The sequence below is a fragment of the Lagopus leucura genome, unplaced genomic scaffold (assembly GCF_019238085.1).
Source record: "Lagopus leucura isolate 7727_CA_CO unplaced genomic scaffold, USGS_WTPT01 Super-Scaffold_100002, whole genome shotgun sequence".
Classification (NCBI taxonomy): Eukaryota; Metazoa; Chordata; class Aves; order Galliformes; family Phasianidae; genus Lagopus; species Lagopus leucura.
This window is the reverse complement of record NW_024962263.1, coordinates 78,369,442-78,388,731: the sequence shown is the minus strand read 5'-3', so window position 1 is coordinate 78,388,731 and position 19,290 is coordinate 78,369,442. Positions and strand designations below refer to the sequence as shown.

At 42.8% G+C, this 19,290-nt stretch overlaps 1 protein-coding gene across 2 annotated transcripts in view; it reads right to left on the bottom strand.

Moving 5' to 3' along the window:
* DEPTOR (DEP domain containing MTOR interacting protein) overlaps positions 1-19,290 on the bottom strand; it is a 73,796-nt gene that overhangs the window by 20,396 nt on the left and 34,110 nt on the right. For both annotated transcript variants that reach the window (XM_042868818.1, XM_042868817.1), the window contains exons 5-7: positions 17,153-17,331; positions 2,761-2,946; positions 2,022-2,156 (exon numbers count right to left, since the gene is read on the bottom strand). In XM_042868818.1, coding sequence (XP_042724752.1) covers positions 2,022-2,156; positions 2,761-2,946; positions 17,153-17,331 — 500 coding nt within the window. The remainder of the gene's footprint in view (positions 1-2,021; positions 2,157-2,760; positions 2,947-17,152; positions 17,332-19,290) is intronic.

Below are 19,290 nucleotides of genomic sequence, written 5' to 3'. Positions count from 1 at the left end.
TTAAAATTTCTCCCAGATTGTATTCTGAGATATTCGTGAGTTTCCTAATGATGCTCATGGAAGTAGGAAGAGTTACTGTGTACAAACCAATATGTCATTTTTTTGTTCCCTGTGGATTTTGGCAAGTGGTCATTTAGCCAGTTACAATTTACAAAGCATGCCCATTCATCTTAAAAAGCCTGGACGACCGTCCTCACTCAGCAGATCAGCATCAGATAAACCATCCACTCAGGACATGCTGCGTGCTTTCCTTCATTATACCCTCAGAAGTCTTGTTTGGTAATTGTTTTCCTATATGACTGGTCAAGTCATGACCTGTTTTTATGAAAGGATCTCCCTGCAATGAACTCATCTGACAAGACGCCTCGCCTTCTATTTATTAACATGCAGTTCAGCAACAAGCTCTGATCCTGGGTAGCAGGAAACTGTTGGTGAAAAAGTCATTTTATACTCCAGCAGAGGATTAAGAATTCCTCCGTAACATTTACATCTGCAAGCCTTACGCTAACCTATGTGAGGTGATGTGTGGATCTGTACTTGTGCTACAAGAGGAATTACCCTAAGGCAGATTGTGTTTAAAAAAAGAAAACAATAATGTATGAAAGGGCAACATCAGCTTCTTTTTCTTCCAGTGTTGTAGAATCAGTTGCATTAAAATAAACTTGTTCTCACTACGCATGGGTTGACACTTCACATATAATTAAGCCATAAGTGAATGGAATAGCTGACATGCTTCAGATATCACAAACGTTTGTGGAGAGCGCATGAATGCTGCTTTATCTGTCCCAGAAATGTTTCCAGGATGTAATTAATGGTGTACTGGGGCCAAAGGGTTCAGACTACCAACACTGTCACAGCCTTTCTGGTAACATACCTGAGAGGTATTTTGCCAAGACATAATGCTGTGGCACTTTGAATGGAGGGACAAACATGTGGGAAGGTGGCACTGAATGCCCAGCAGCAGTTTACTGTTAGCAGAGACTTTAAATGGCAGCACTCCTTTGAAGGCAACACAGATATGCATTCACTGAAGCCTTTCCCTGTGCACAACGCTCCCCACACTGCTTGAGCAGCGATGCAGCAACCAGCCCTTCACTGCATGCTTCTGCCCATGCAACACCCCTGCCTTCCAACTTCTGGTAGGAAAGACCAACCTCCAAATGCCTCACACAATGACAGAAATGCCCCCACATCCAAACACACAGTAAGCCCCCAAATGACCTCCTGCCCATCAGTTGTGTGCTTGCCTCCACTCAGAGCAGAATGGGGACATTCATACTGAATCCAAAATAACAGGGAGCACAAAGGGCAGCATGGGCTTTGAACCTCAGAGCTCCTTCTGAGGGAAACAGGGGGGTTGAAACAATATCTATTGCAGTCTGTTTTCCCCTTCACAGATGTACAGTGAGAAACAATTTTAACCAAGCTGTGGAAGAATGGGTGCATTTAACCTTCCTTTGTGGGGTAGGAAATCCTTTCAAAAAGAAAGCAAGCCTTACCACTATTTTCTACCTTCCCAAACAGACCTGTGTAAGACCTAAACAAAGGAAAGCATTGCAATGGCATCAGACAGGCACTAACAACGCTTCCTCCAGCTCTAGATGCTGTTGTCTTCTGAGCTGTGTTATTTCATAACAACTCCTGTGGCCACTGGACAGTTAAACACTCCCATGACTTACGCCAAAGGAATGTCTCAAGGAGGAGATTTGGGTTGGCCCAGGGCTTGGCAGTGCAGAGGCGAAGCTGGCTGTCTGGCTGCATGTCCTTCTAGGAGATAAACTGTAGCTCCAGCCACAATTAAGGGCTTGGTGCTGAGATTACAGGAGGCAGACGTCTGGCTTGCATTCAGCAAGGCTGGGTGATGCTGATAGTCCCCCCTCACATTCATGATGTAGTGAATTTTTAATTTACCCTTGAAAAGATAAAGTTAGACGAGATGCTGAGCATTCCTCACATCCCTTTCTCCCACACAGATGCCTGTACCCATCTCCTGTGCATCAAAAGCTGATGTTGGTGCTCACCAGATTTGGGGTTGCAGAGCACCGGGGGGCTGCTGCTGAGCGTGGGGCTGCTGCTGAAGTACCCACTGCTGCCACAACTGCTCATGCTGCTCCTCCGCACCGCCGACACGATCTTTATCTCCTTGGTGGGGCTCACTGCAAAAACAGAGGGGGAAAGGGAACCAGTGTCAATTACTGAACACAGTTCTTTGGATTCTTTAAACCACCAGCAGTAAGCCGTGCTTTCACCTTCTTAAGGGGTAAACATGTTACACATAAAAGGGTCACTGCATGAATATTGTAATACCTCAGCTAATACAATGGCCAAACTGCTCCCACTGCAGGATCTTCTAGGAGGCATTTCAATATAGGGAAAAAGTTATTCCATTTCCCACTTATTCTTTCAGTTCCTGCTTGATATTTCTGTGCAGCGAACACAAACACTCTGGCCTCCTTCCCCTTATCTTTCTCAAAATCAGCATTGAATATACAGGGCAAATTACTTTGGGCTTGCGGTGATTTTAACGCATTCTGTTTGCTCACAGACACTGATTTTTGATCAACAACTGAGGTGCTACTGATACCAGAGCAAAAGCTACGCCAAGAGCTAAAGATTGGGTAAATTGAGACAATCCCTGCAAACAGGGATACATGACTGTTTTTAGGTTAACAGTGAAACCCCTCACACAGAAAGGGTGCTGGAGGACGTTTAACACCCCATGCAGTCACTCTACAGAGAGCAGTGCAGCTAATGAGTCACCTGACAGAAAACTGGTGTGTTTTCTGTTGTCATGGTTCTGCTTGCGCAGGCAAAAGGGGCTGTCGTGGCTTTCTGGCACCAGGCGAGACTTCTCGGTGAGCAGCTCCATCAGCCGCCGCCGCCGGCGGAAATTCATCCTGCACTGGTAGAGCAAATTGCTGTCCATAAAATGATGCTTGTTGGACACTGGGAAAAGAAAAGGATAGAGGTGTTTGGTGGGACTGAAATCCGAGCACAGCCGTCTGCAGTGAGCCTTGGACACTCGTATCCAAACATCCTGTCCCTCTCCTGTCCCTGCTGTAGGCTCAGAAGAGGAGCACGTCAACCCTGTATGCCATAAAGTGCTGCTGGTCCCTAGCACAGACTTAGCTCCCTCACTTAGATCTGTGCCAATGCCTCAGTCTTGGAAAGACACTGCCTGTGTCTTTCAGAGCCACGGGCAGTAGAAAAGCAAGACCTGTGCATTTCCTCTGTCTCAGCCACCATGGACACGGTGTCCCAGACGCTTCCTGCATTTCGCTTCCTCTCCTTTGCCCGGATACGCGAGGTTTGGGAACAGGCACTCGGCCAAAAATCATTTCTAACATAATGAACAAAAGTCTTAATGACAACCTGTTTTGACACCAAGAGCAAATCCCAGGCTGCTGGCGAGCACAGCGTGCCTGCAGCCTGCAGCAGCAGCACAACATCTGCGCAGTTGCTGGTGCTGAAGCTGCCTCTCAATAGCGGTGTGAAATGCAGCAGCTGGATGGAGCTGGTCCAGGTCCCAACATGCACTGCCTGCTTCAGTGCTGAATTGTGGAAAAGCTCCCCTGAGCACTCCCTGCATTACTGCTGCAGGATCCCACACAGCTGCTGTAGAGGTTTTGCCTGCATTTTCTCCACCTTCATTCAGCTCCTTGTTCCACAGAAATGACTTCCCACAGTCGACCTTTTCCATGAAGGATCTAGATCATGGGTGTCAACCTTCTAGCTTGCCTGGGTCACACTGAGTGAAGAGGAATTGTTTTGGGCCACATATACAATATATAATATAGTCGATGTATATCATTTAAAAAACATGTATTTTTAGATATTTTTATTAAAACATAAAAAAAAGAAGGCAACAAAAACATAATGCTAGAGGCATTTTGACTCCGTTTCTGTGAAACCAATGCATTAGTATCTGGATTGATAGTAGTAGTCACAATTCTTAGTGAGTTCTGAAGGTGTTCATCAGAGATTTTTGACCTAATTTTACTCTTCCTATTCTTCATCCTTGAAAACAGTTTCTCACAAATGTATATACAGCCAAAAGTGGTGTTGTGAATAATGAGTGATTGTGAAGTGAGGGATATCTTCCTCTGGTAAGAGAGGGCTTATAAAAGTCTGGTGAAGAGACATCATCATTTTTTTCTCTAAGTTGAATGTCTGATTGTAATTCATAGAATCATAGAATCGCAAGGTTGGAAACGACTTGCAAGATCATCTAGTCCAACCACCGATTCTGTGTGTACCATTTGAAAATTCACAGGTAATGTATTTTTGTTGACTGAAAATGCATTGAATGCATCCCTGGAGGCATTCAAGGCCAGGCTGGATGTGGCTCTGAGCAGCCTAGTGATTGGTGACCCTGCACACAGCATGGGGGTTGAAACTCGATGATCACTGTGGTCCTTTTCAACCCAGGCCATTCTATGATTCTATGATGATTCTATGAAATGGAGTTGCAAATATACAAAAACAATAATGTTTTTGTATATTTTGAAATACTGAAACCTATCCTGAAATTCCTTTACCAGATTGGAAAGCACAGCTGCCTATTTTTTGCAGCACCAAGTGTTTGGCCAGTGTATAAAAATGCATAAAATTATTTGCCATACAGTGAGCTTGTCATGATTTGAGTTTCATTTTGAACACCGTAATGGTTTGAAAGTTGGCACAGATAAATTTATTTTCACTTTGAAAACACATGTTTAAGTCGTTTAAACAGGCAGTCAAATCCACCAAAAATGCTAAATCTGTGAGCTAGCTTTCATCTTCAAGTTCTGGTGTAAATTTTCCTTTTGATTCCATAAATGACTTGATTTCATGTAGCAAATCATAAAATCTTTTTGGCATTTTACCCCAACTTAGCCAACTTACTTCAGAAAAGTCAATTAAGTCCCTAAAATCAGCATCCATACTCGTAAGGAACTCCTAGAACTAGCAGACACACTAATCAAATACATAATAATGTTAAAAGCTGATGATCTTGTGGGGCTGCATTACTAGCTCTCCAGGCCCACATGTAGCCCATAGGCTGTGAGTTGGACACACCTCATCTAGATTCTGGATTTACCCAGTTTATAAACTGCATCTGATCACTGCACTGATCACAGAATCACAGAATCATAGAATCACATACCTGGGTTTCAGGTATTTATTTACATGGAATGCATAAACAACAATATAGGTACACGCTCGGAGGTCAGCCATTCCTGACACTTGCAGAAGAAGACTCAGCCATTTGGCCTCAGCCTCTGCTAGACACTATGTTGTCAATTTGCTCTCAGATCTGCCTAGCACCTGGGCTCCAAAGGCAGCAAAACCCAGGATGCTGCACCAGAGGTCCAGCCCACAGCTCTCAGCTGTTTCCTGAGCTCATCCTTTCTTTTATACTCCTCAGCATGTTCCTTCCTCCATTCATCCCTTCTCAATACCTTAAGATTTTGTTCCTGGAGCTCCACGTACGTTAGAGCCTTGGAAAAAGGGCTGTATTTAGACATGCGCCGCCAGTACATCATCTGACACTTGTGAGCTGCAGGAACAGCCTCAAAGAGCAAACAGCCCAGACGTCTACAGCAGCTTCTGGTCCCAGAGACCATGTTCATGCCAGGAAAGCAAAGTAAGCTATCGTGACTCAGACAGGAAAGAGCCCAAACCTTGCTGTGGCGCTCAGGGCTCAGCCCTCCATATGGACACAGAAGCTGCCATATGGGGTCAGACTGTAAGTCCATCTTGCAGAGAAGCCTAGAGGAGCTTGTCTCTTGCTTCCTGCGCCAATGCCAGAGACAGGACACTGCACAGATGGACGCTGTGCCTTTGGGACACAAAGAATTATCAGGACACGGGAGCTTTCCAAATGGCATGTGCTCGTGTCCAAGCTGCCATAGTGACCTTCTGCCCAAGTCCCACAGTGTGCCATAGGCTGCCTGGCAGTTTGCACATAGCTCTTTGCAATGTTGCTTTTGCTCCTCTTGTGAAGCTCTACCTTTGTTTCAGGAGTAAAGACAAAAGGATGTGCCAGGCAGCCAAACTGTGATGTTTTAAGCACTATGTACACAACAGAATGGAGTACCTACCCCGGCTCATTCCTTCTGAGAGCATCAGAACAGCCAGTGCCACATGGCTTTACTGGGCTTCATTTCAAGGCTGAAACTGCTGTTTCCTCAAATCAGCCATTTGTATCCTCTGGGGGCCACACAGCTTCACTAAGTCCATTTACCCCTAGAAGCAATTGATTTCTGCATTCTGACACCTTAATTAATTATTGCAGGCATGCACTGCTGCTGTGCTCCTTGCTTTGGACACACATAGCACACAATACTATAAAACAGCACTTATGGACAATCACTATTTTTGAAGAATGGAAATAGGGGAGGAGAGATTTGGAGACTTGCCTACATCCACAAAAGGATTTGCTGGCAGAAGCAGAGTTAATAAGAAGGTCCTCCCAGCCAACACTCTCACTTTCAGACCACTGACACAACAAGTAAAACTATTCTAGTAATACAAGGCCGCAGCATTAGAATAACTCAAAGCAAATTTTCAAAAACCACGTTTTTTTAATTTTCTCATATTGACATCTCAAAGAGTTGCCCAAAACTTTAAAAAACAAGCGTCACACAGTCAGCCTGAGACTGGGTTCATAATAGTTAATGAAAGGGGGCCCTACAAATACTCACCTGGAAGCACAATTACTGCTACCAGCTGCCTGCCATCTGACAACTATCAGCATGGCTTCTGGATCATTTTAAATATTACGACACCACTGCTCCTAAGTAAAACAGTTCAATTCTGTTTGTGCCATTCACTGAAGTGCTCGACAGTCTTCAGAAATTACGATAACTGGAGACCAACACGCACTTGTGTTGCAGACATAATAAAGCACTCAAATTCGAGAATATTTATTGACCATGAAATTACATAACAGAGTCTATTTTATGCTGTGACACTGGAGCTTATCTTGGAATAACAATACCTGTTTTGACTCAAATACTGTAACATCACATACTTAGAATAGTGAAGCTTAGGTCTTACACTGGCATAATTCATTCCTCCTGTAACTACTTTGCTCCACAGAAGGGTGAATTTTCATGCGATAAATGAAGATAAGTAGAAAAGATGAGAACAATTACTCTATGTTGTAGTATATTTGTATGTAATTTGCATGACAAATGTTTTGTAGCCCCAGTGCTTATGACAAGTAATATCAGTGTGGAGCGCTCATTGATTTTCATAATTTAATTTTTCATTTCTACTGATAGTTCACATTTCATATGAGAATGTTGGAACAACAGCTTGCAGCCTCATTTTGAGCAAATGATGCATTTGTATAGCACTATGTAACTATGCACGTTCCTTAACTAAAAGGTAATACTTAAATCTTAAAAAATAAACAGGCATACTTAACTCAAACCTTGTACCTTCAACATCAAATAAAATATCTTACCAAAATTTATTGGTGTGACCCATGGGACTGTATGTCCCATGTATGTGTGTGAATTGCCAGCTTTCTGACTTATTCACGAGGAGGGGGAGGCAGGCAGCAGTGCTGTCTCTGAAATGCTCCTGGATGGACACGCATGCCCTCGCCTTAGGGGAAAGCAGCTGGCACAAGCCCCACGTATGTGAATGCTGGATGCTGAGCACAGAAGGCTGGTTTTGTTGGGCTTGGTACACTCTGGCCAAGAGGCAGCAGAGCAGGCAGGAGTGCTCACTCCCCTGCCACAGCAGCCAGCATTTTGCTGAGATCAGCACAGAAAAGTGGGAGTGGAAACATTTTCAAAGCCGACTGCAGGAAGCTTGGAGGGCTGCACAGACTTGCTCAGAAGGGACTTCTTTAAAGGTAATTTTAAGGTTGTTACCTCGATGGTTGACTCAGAGGCAGCAGCAGATAATGTTACTGAGGCTGACAAGGCTCGTGCTTTAGGCTCCTGTGCCTCTCGTGGAAGCTGCTGCTGCCAGGTAAAGACTGATCTCACTGCTCCTCAGTTAGCTCGCTGCCCTTGACAGCGCAGCACAGAGAAACCCGCACCCACTCTGGTTTGTCTTAAAATATCAGTATCTGGTTTTGTACGTGATGAAGGTGATGTAAAGAGAAAGGTGTGGGGTGATTTCATGTTTTGTTTCATTCCATTTTAATTCATCATTGCTCATGTGTCAACACATTCATGTTATGATGTGCCCTTTATGCAACAGAAATAAATTGTACCAAGGAGTATAAAAAATATATGGTGACTGGCAACCTCCAAAATCATAAAAATGGTCCAAGACAGCAGAGTATGAACATTAATTCATGGTCACAGCTGGCAAGCTTTGGAGATTCAGTCACAACTCACCAGTCTAATCTCCTGCAGACACAGGGCACAACGTTTCTCCCAGAAGCAGAATTATAAAACTGTCTTCTAATCTCACAAAAATACAGTTTACTCTTCCTTTGAAGCAGCCTGCAATGGCTACTCATGAGCAGTTCCCATAACTTTCCATGCCAGGCAATACAGACTTAACTCAAGATTGAACACATTTAGCTTCTAATCCCTGGAATTTGTAACATCTTTGCTGGAAAGTTACATAAGGTCCTTTCAGAAAACTTCGTAAAGAAGTCTGTGAAGTGATGAAGCAACTCTCAAACATATCATTGATTTGCTTCATCACTTCACAGTGATGAATCGCTTATGATTGCCCCTTAAATTAGGGCTAATTTTTTACTTTTCCTCCAGTTCCCCTTAAAGCTTCTTTATCCTAACTAAAACCCAGATCTTCCAAAATGCCAAAATGCTCATCCTTACAGCATCACTCCCCTTCTTCTGTTTACAGTTGTCCTTTCATACACCTCAGCCCCTAGCAATGGTGACTACAATCACACTGTGCTAAAAGCACAGACTCAGAACGATGCATCTAGGTGCCCTGTGCATCCTCCTTCCCCAGCACTGCATTGTCTCACACCAACAAGCAGTGCTGATATTCTCATTTCCTATAAACTACCCTCTACCGAGTTACGTGAAAATGAACCTCTTCTTGGATAATGTCCAATACTGACCATTTAAATAACAGAGTTCAATCATTTGTATGCTGCCTCATTTATCCATAGTTTTCAAATTTCATCAGCAAAGTTTTTAGATGGCCATTCCATATTTGCATTACCGTTAAGAGAGAAAAATCAGCCTATTTATTTTGGCATTTCTCAGACTGTGAACATCTGATGTTGCAACTTTGGCAGTCCTTGTGCCTGGCTGCTCTACAGCTTCTGTCCAACTATTTGAATTATAAACTGCAATGTCCATACAAATCTTTATTCAGCTTCTGATTCCAACACAAAATCCAGAGATCTACATAGGGCCCAAATGGCCTTTTCTTCTGCAAGGAGGCTGATACACAGCAGAGATAAAAACATTAGATTTAAGTCAATTGCATGGAACTGAGGAGACTTAAGAAAGTACAAAACCCTATTTTAATAAATGGTGTGATTCATGCCATAAAAATCAAACCATCTTGATAACTGGCTCTTTCTCCAGATCCCTCCCACAACCTCAGTTCTCCATGATTTCAAGGACTGATAATCCATGCACATCTCCAGCATGGTGATTAACATTTTGTAGCAGCCGAATGCTGCAGTTCCAGCAGACCCTGTGTTGCAGTGCACCCAGCTGCTCTGCTTGTCCCCAGAAACATGAAGTTGTCAGTGACTGTCAGTCCCAGGCCCATGGCTCAACTGGGACAGGGCTCCTTCATGTCGAGGAGGAGCTGAAGAACTGCTCTCCCCAGTGCAGTGGAGGACACAGTTAAGCATGTGCTAGTTTGAGTGTGTGCCTGTGCTGGGGCTAAAAGGTTAGAAAAGTTTTGGCAATGTACGTGAAGTTCTAAGCACTGATATTTCAGATCTTTTCCTATTTCAGGCCACAAGAAGCACTGAACCCTTCCCAGCAGCACAGAGCATGCTTCCAAGTCCTTTGATATAAGACAGTAATTCCAGTTTATCCTGAAATAGATTTTAGCTTTCCAGTGAGACAGTTTGCTCTATTAAAGTGGAGATAAACCAAGCCTGAAGCTGCAAGAGACCGCTCTGGTCCTCCCCCGCTACTGGCTGCAGTGCTCTGTCCTTTCCCATTGCATGTCTCAGAAGACCACATCAGTTTTGATCTCTAAGGATGCACAACTTTCCACCCCAAAACATCCCATCATACTGAAAGCAAACGTGGAATGGTATGAAACAACACCAAGGCCTCTGGCAGGCCATGGGGAGGAGTGGGGGCTGCTGATTGCCAAGAGGGAGGTCCTGGTTATGCCCTGCCCCTCCCCTTGGCAAGGGCTCACCTCCAGCCCTGCAGCCTTTGCTTCCTCACTTCCCTCTCCTAAGCAGATGGAGCGTTTAGAAGGGAAGGAAACAAATCAGCTCAGTTTCTATTAGGAGAGCTTTTTATTAAGAGGAAGTTTTTCACACAGAGGGTGGTGAGGCACTGGAACAGGTTGCCCAAGGAGGTTGTTGGATGCCCCATCCCTGGAGGCACTCAAGGCCAGGCTGGATGTGGCTCTGGGCAGCCTGGTCTGGTGGTTGGTGACCCTGCACGCAGCAGGGGGGTTGAAATTAGATAATCACTGTGGTCCTTTTCAACTCAGGCCATTCTATAATTCTATTTATGATTCTATCTCTTAGCAGAAAAGCAGTGGAGGTGTACATCCACTTTGGCTCAGGGAGCCTTCAGGCTTGGAGGAGGCAATCTGCCCAGCCCCGAGCTCGCTGCCTTAGCCTCACTTGGCTCAGCACTACCAGCATGGCCTCACAGCTGCTCTTGCCCCAGTGCTGCTCATTGGCCCGCACCGACACACATGTGGCAGGGGAGAATAAAGGACACTTCATTCTACACTGGACAATGTTTTTTCCACCTCTCTTCCTGTTTTCCTAAAGCTAATCTGGTTTCTGCAGATCCATTTTAATAAAGGCACCTATTCATATTGGTTTCCTTCTACACATGGATGAATTCCACCTGCTTGGAGCTCCCTCCAGTCAAGGCAGAGGCAGCATGATGTCCAGCCAGGCAGCCTTGTGACATTGATTCTCTGCACCACAAAAATACAGCACTTGCATTTCCATCTTTGATCAAAGTACACACACTCTGCAGACTGTAGTTAAGCCCACCTGTGGATGCACTCACCCTGCATTCCCAGCTCCTGGCCCTGCAGCTGTACTACGTGGGATTGTTTTCTCATCTGGATTATGAAGAGTTCACTAGGAGCAGAGAATGGAGCTCAGTTTGAACTGCACCCACTGTAATTATAAAACTGTAAAGCTGATCATATTGCTGAAATATGGAATCCAGAGAGCTGTTCCAGCTCAGCCCAGCTAAGGGTGAAGGCAGTGAGCATGTCAAGCAACTGACAAGTGTCCAGAAAAACAAAGTGATCAAACCATCTGAGCTGCTTCTATGAAATATGGTATAATCATGCAATGAATAAAATATCCAGGCAACTTTTAAGCTGCCTTCAAAACATCAGGATTACAATACATAGGTCTCAAAAATCCCTCAGAGGCTGAAATAGAAGTCTCCAGCTTCTATTAAAGCTGTGTGCTCTGCTCAGTGCATTAGCATCTTATTTTAGCTGCCTTAAAATAGGTACACAAAAAAATGTTTCTATATACATCTGCTCTTTCCAGCAGGTTTGCAGTCTATTTCCAAATCCATGCTCTTTACACTAGAATGGAAAGCTGCTGTTGAATCACACTGATTTCATCAGCCTTTTCAGTTTGTGTATGAGGATTTATCATCTTTAATTTAGCAAGTTTACAGAACATAGCCAACTGCTTTTCTCTGCTTCCAAATAAAGTATGGAAAGTGCAGGCTGTGGCAAGGGAAGCTGAAAAGGCCCATCTGGGTATCTTTTTTGTGTTGCAGCTGTTAAAAACTGAAACCCATTCTCTGACAGAAAGATTGAATTTGGTAGTTAATATGAACAGGCATCTTCATATGTTATTTCTGTAGCATATAGATACGTGGGTGTCTTTTTCAAAGAAACAAACACATTCCTGCTTTAGATAAAGACTGTATAGGCTGAATGCTTTCAGGACTGTACAGAATGAATACAACACCTGCTAGGCTCCAGCTGTTAGATTAACTTGAAAAAATACACAAAAATCCATGTGTTAACTTTGGGGGAAGAAATCTATGGCCAGTTAAGTCAAGGACGTATGAGATGGTTCAGTGGTACTTAGAAATTGCTCACAAAAATTAGTAATTTCAAGAAAAGGGGTTCCAAAGTGAAATCACAAATTAAGAAAGAGGTCTATGTTTCACATACATGGAAAATTTTCAATAATGAAATAAGAAACGCTGACTAATCATAAGCAATAGAGCATATAGAATAGGTGTGACTTGTTACAATTTACTGAAATTGTAGGTGAACGTTTCAGCAAGAGCAAAAGAAATAATAAGTTTTTAGATATCTAATTCACTTTCACAATTTAAGCAACTTTTAACTGCATCATACATCTGGGTGCTAAATGCTGTGATCAACTTGTTAAGTGTAATTTTGCTGAATAAAGATATGCAATCCTCACAAAGAATAGAGAAAGTCCAACACATGCTTTAAGACCTCTCCACAGAGACAGAGAGATAGCATATGTCAATATTTACTGTTCTCACTAAGTCACTATAAAATGTTTGTTTTCATCTCTGAAAGTAATTTGCACAGTGGAGTATTGCTGATAAAGGATTAATGCTTCAGAGAAGGCAAGCACCTGCTTCTGTGCTAAGCACTATATATGCAGGGCTGGTGAGTCCAATTAAACTTTTTTAACCTAAAAGGTATTGTTACTGGGGGGGAGAGAACATCATGCCAGGGACATCTTAATACATACTTACTATCACTATAGAACCCTAGCACTAATCAGATGTTTCAAGCAAGGTATCTGCTAGCCAGTCCCTCCAAAAGAGATCTTCCCACCCCTCAGTCATTCAGGAAAGCAAAGACCATGTCTTTTCCAACACCCATCAAATGTGTTCCTCTGCTGGTCCAGGGCTGGGAAGCTGCATTTAGACCCACTGTTGACTTACAGCAGGTAGGGAGTGGCAATGCAAACCACTTCTGCTAAACCATGCTGCAGTCACTGCCTAGGGAAGGTGCTGGGCAGACGTCACATCCAGTGCATCAAAGAGGAAATCACACAAAGCACATGCACTCAAAAGCAAGAAGCAGCTTAGAAAATAGCAACAGCAAAAGAGGCAGAATGTGAGTTGGCATGAGAGGATGAGCACTGCTGCTCCACCATGCACCTCTCGCATGCACACGCTGCACAGAGCATCCTGCAGGACAAGCACCCTGTGTCTAAACACCACAAAATACTGAAAAGGGTTTCAAAATGTTTGGTGGCTGCCACAGGGGAAATGTAATTATCCATCTTGTGAAGATGCTAACAATGGATAAGTCCCTCTTATTGTTATTAATCAGATTTTTAAAATGGAAAGTACTTATACTTTGATATTCCAGACCTTAAAGTTTTCTTTATCTGCAAGATAGGCAGATGTTTCTTTACCCTCCCAAGGGTCTGCACCCAGTCAGTCCTGGAAGGAGGACCACAGAGCTTAGTCTGCGTCAGCACTTCTCTACAGTTGAGGCTATAGGTGCAGAGTAAGTACCATAGAAGATGCCATGACCAACTGGCACAGACCCAAAAACAACGTCAGAAAGAACCCCAAGCATATCCTCTTTCCTCTTTGGACATCTCAGTATCTCTGTTTTCTGTGACTGTGCGTGGATGCTTGTGCCATGCTCTGCCCGCTCCAGCCCACTCTTGGTTTTTTCTGATCTATCCCAGTGCTGGCAGAGTTTGCCTTTTACTGCATGTGAATTTTGACCACAGCAGTTAATCCATTCCACTGTTTCCCTCTCAAGAAGAACGAGGAAAGTTCCACCTTCCTAGAGGGAATTCTTACCTGTTAACACTGAAAAGCTCCGTGTACCTCAGCATACTAGAAGTGGGCTTTCATACAGTTGCCAAACGTGCTCTGTGCCCCTTTTGTCCTTGCTGTCACAAGCACAAAGCCATGTTTATAATTCCTCCCACAATCTTCATTCCTGTATTCTGGCAAAGACCATCAGTGTTCACAAATGCAGAATAATAACTACTGGCAAGTACACTGTCAACACAAGCCATCAAGAAATGTACAGTGCACAATGCCCTGCTACCTATAATGTTTTTATTCCCTGATACCTGGGGGTATCAGTTCGTAGGAAAGGACATCTGGCTCCTATCAGTGAAAACAGCAGTTTGTGGGTTACCATTTGTATGCACCAGTAGAATTCTCAAAGGAAACAATTCAGCACTTGAGCACATTTCATCATTTTCATTTATGAAAGGGGAAATATGTGTAGTGATACATGCCCAAAGAGATCAGGAGGATTATTTTTAAACCAAAACGTCTGATGTTTTTACTGCATTTACACAAGCCCTCTTAAATCCATGTTTTCCTTTTTAAAATTAGCATCTGTGTTTGTTTCCTGCCTGAAACCCGGTTGGTGTCTGAGCAATTAAAGTGAAGGCAAATGCAACAGGAAACTACTTTGACTACAGTACCTCAGCTGCAAAATACAACTTTTCTGAGTAATTGCAATGAATGTCAGGATCAGTAAAAATAAATTGCACAATGCAGTTGTGGCTGGAAAATTACTATGGAGACCAGCAACTTGATACAGCTGTTTCTATTACTTTGTGTTGCATTAGGTAAGGTAATAAATACTTAATAAGAATAGTAAAGCAAGCTTCATTTTATTCCACATTGTGCATATCAAACAATCCTGTTAGCAAAAGATTACCCTTAGGGCAGAAAAATGTTTCATTCTCCACTCCTGTTCCATCCAGAGCTGTTCTGCTGACTCTGCCAACAAGCATGCCAATTAGTGTCAAGTAACATTTTGGGACTGCTGACGCAATACAACAAAAGGAACACAGTGTGGTGAAGTGGACTTGCTGCATTCAGAGACAGAAAATACAATTTTTATTTTGGTAACTGGACTTAGAATTCAGAAAGGTGGAGAAAAGAGAATACCATTCCCCACCATGTTAAGGTTTACATCCCCAGTTGAGAACTGTGAGGTCTCATTTGGAGCTCTGTTTTTAGAGAAAGGAGACACTGCATAAACCTTCAAAAGGCACAGATCACATCTTCTTGCTCAGTTGAATCCCCCATCAGCTCAGCAGTTATCTGTCACCAATATTCCTAATGCTACCTGGACAAACAGTTCCTGTGAAATGCAGAGGAGAATGAAATCTGTTTGGAAGCGTGCACAAAGCACATCTACTAAAGAGAAATCTCAGGGAAATTACTCAAGTTTATTACACTTCCAGCTTCCTCAGCTGGTCCCACTGAGCTGCCTCTGCCCATAAACAGCTGAGTGAGGAAGACAACAGTACTGCAGGGCGAGTAGGTGACTTCCTTCAACAGTCAGTCAGACAGTTCCCAGAGCCCCCTTGTCATCATCACATCATGACTTGCAGATCTAACAGGATGCTTTGCACATGATGCTGACGTTAGAAGAGGATGGGCAGGCGATAAAACTTCAAATGTGGGCAGGGCAGTCCCACATGATAAGCAAGGCCAGCACTGTCAGAAGTCTCCCCAGAAACCCTGTGCGACAGAGACAAAACTACTTCCCTGCCAGTGGCTCAATGAGAGCAATGTTTGATCTGCAATGAGTGTCACATCCTGACTTTCTTAGCTCTGCAAAGATTTCAGTAGAAAAGTGAATCCAGCTTCACACTATGTATCAAGTCCTGACTTTATTTCCTCTGCAAAAATGCCGACAGCAGCGTCAGCCTCACTCTTGTCTTTTTTATTCTTTATCTTTTTCAAGGTGGTTTACCTTGCATATAATACACTGAAAACACTCCAGTAAAAATAGGAATTAAATCATTGCTGCTATAACAAGGAGAGGTGGAATACCTTCCCTCTTCGACAAGCCCCAAGCAGTTGGCACCCTATAAATCATAGGAAGCAGAAGGGTAATTATAGAACTGGAGGCTGATTACTGTAAACATTGAGCAGTAGCTCCCAGTAATCGGAAACCAAGGATAACGTGAGCATGATCACAACCATGAAGGAACCATGCAGGTCACTATATGCCATCTTTTCTCTATTCCTTAAGACTGGGTTATCTCACAAAGCAACAGACTACAGAGTCAATCTACCACCTTGTAACTTAACAGCCTGTTAATACTGTGAATTGTTTGTTCCCTGTCAGAATTAGTGTTGATTTGACAACATTGAAAACATCAGGATCTGATTACTTTCCTGCTGTGCACTAAACAGCACTGCTAGCAGCTTCCACCAGTCTGTTTTGCTGTCTTTGAGCACCCCTTTCATCACTTCTGTGGGTGATGCTGGTACATTTATGGGAGAAAATGTCCAGTTAAAGAGATGCAGCTTGCACTGAGAATAGATGATGACAGTAAGATAAATGGATTTTAATGCCAAGGGTGTTCATTTTTTCACAATCAGGGACACACAGTGAGAAAACTCTCCTCCACCACTGATAGAGGGACCTCTTTGATAAAAGTTGCAGTCATATTGTGCTGGACCACAACGAAGTATCAGATTTGTGCCTCAGAGGAGTTATGTATGCCTCCAGGACCAACATCATAACACTTGAGCTGAAAGCGATACCTTCTGTTTTAACCAAGCATACCAGAAAGATTACACAACATGACCAAGAGAGAAGCTTGCTTTCTGACCCCAGTGCTCTGCTTCTGTCCTTAAGCAGGAAGAAACACAAAACCTGTCATTTTCACTCCACTCAGAGAATGTAGCTTATTGGTGCTCTAATCCCTATGTGATCCTCACAAAGCAATTTATCTCAATTACACTTACTGCTGATAACAAATTCTACACATTAACTACTAAAGCACAAAAGTGTTAATTTTCATCCACATCCTTGTTATTGTTATATATTCCCAAACTCTATTTTTCCTCTGTACTTGACGTAGGATTTTCAGAACTAAGACAAAGAGCTTTGGAAAAATCCACCCTTTCATTAAACAACTTGAAATTATCTAGAACTTGGTACACGACCAGCAAGACAAAAGCACCTTCACATGACTTTGCCTGAAGAAAGAACTCCAAAAAGCATAGCTTTAGCTACCTAGCAGTAAATATCTCACCATGCTGTATAATCCCATGCTCCAAAAGCCTGCGGCCAAGCTGCTCAGCTTCAGTCCGTGTCGTGGCCTCTCCTTCCTGGATCAACCAGTCAATGAACTCTGATGCCACGAAGGTTCGCTCGTACTTGACCCCTTCCTCTTCCCTGGCTTGCAGAAGAGTATTTTCAGAACTCATCAACCTGGTTTGGAGGGGAAAAAATTGGTAAGGAAAACGATGCTTAAAAACAAAACAAAACAAAACAAAACAAAAAACCCCAAAACAGCCTCCTCCAGATCCCTTGTGGCAAATTTCACAAGGATTTCACAAGCAAAGAGACATGAATTTCTCTCTGACTTATTAAACCTTTCCTCAAGCCATCAATCTAAACTTAGGATGTGAATTGCAGCATCTCAAACAAGAAATTAAGGTTTTATACCGCAGTACAAAGTTGAAGCTTTCTCCTTTTTTTCTCTACATGAAAATAAAGGGTTTCAGTTTCACATTTCCTATATTTAGTTCTTTAGCGTCTCTAAAAGTTAACATGTAACCCATTTTCAAATAAAATCAACCTAAAAACATCAGACTGTAATTAATGTATTCAGAAATTCCTAATTAATTTTTACAGGTAGCAGGACTGTACCCCTAAGTTTTTTAGATGGTTTTGAAAATCTTCCCCTTAAGCTTTTCAACAGCTGCAGAAAAATTGAAGAGGAAGGAGAAAAGGCAATTCTGTGGTCTGGGTGGTTGGTAAATGTCTGGCTTCCAGCACTCCAGGATGCAGCTGCAGCCAGCAAAGTTGCACACCTGAAAACATTTTCACATCTGAGCCACCATGCCTCAATCTGCTCTGCAGAGTGAAGAGGAACACTGTATGTGCCAGCAACTGGCAGGCTATGTAGCCTAAATGCTAAGAAAATTCTTCTCCATTCAAGTGATGTAAACAAATGGTGCAACATAAAACCAAAACAAAAGTCTCAGTATTTTATTAATGCAGAAGTAAGCTTAACTCTTGGGAAGAAAAGAAATGAGAATCACTCTTTGAATACAGAAATCCACCTTTCTGTTGTTGGGAAACTGAGCAACATAGATTCCTTATTCACTAATTTCATTCCTGTTCCTAATTTTTCTATTTACTATAGACTAGTGGTAAGATTTTCAGAATAACAGTTCAAGAATGGCATGGTTGAGGTTTTTCCATGTAAGACTAGCAAGGCTTCTCCCTTCACCAAGTATTTGGAAACTAAACTGACCTACAGCATGAAAACTTGAAAAGCTCTCAATCTTGGCCCTTATCATGATCAGAAGTTTGAATTTCCTGTAGGTCCATAGGTGGCAATCCCATCCATGCAAAACTTATCTCTTTCTCCCACACTAAGCACATTTAATACAGAAAGAGCTCCAAGGCTCCATCTTTAACTGTCTCTCACTCACTGAGAATTTTCCCCCCAGAAAAAAATGCAAACCCAAAGATCGTGCCTCTTCATACCATCTGCTGCATGGTTACCCAAAGCTGGTTACCCAGGCTCTGTGGGCACCTAACAAAAAAATCCTGAGGATTAAGCTAATTGTTCTTTGATGAGTCTATAATTAGTTGACCAGCTCATTGAAGCAGCAGATGAAGCTCATTGAAAAAGAGATGCTAATTGTTTGATTTTTACAGAGCCACAGAAAAAAACTGGAAGAATATCAAGTGGAAAAACACTCAGCTTGACATTTCACACTCTTCTGCATGTGCCCAGAATAGCACTGCAAAGGATTTGGGCTTGTGAGCAAACAGACACGACAAATTGACAGTTTTACAAACCCAGAAACTGTAATCCATTGCTAACTGAAGTAAATCACTGTAACTTTACTGCTGTCAACAAAATGGTACCCATTACCATCGGCCAAAAGCCTGGTCTTTCATTGGTCAAAACTGGAAACTGCCTCCATCTCTTCCATTTTCTCATGTTTCAAAGAACTATGAGTCCGTTCATGTCAAAGCACATTATTTGCTGAAACTTGTGCTGTCCTACATGGAAGGAATGTATTTGGCCAAACACTGAAATTCAACCCTTTTTTTTGTTATTGTTTTAAGTTAGTTTTATCTAAATTTGAGTCGACCACTGAAGAGGTAAAATGAAAATGATGTCAAAACAGTCTCAGAATTATGTGAACG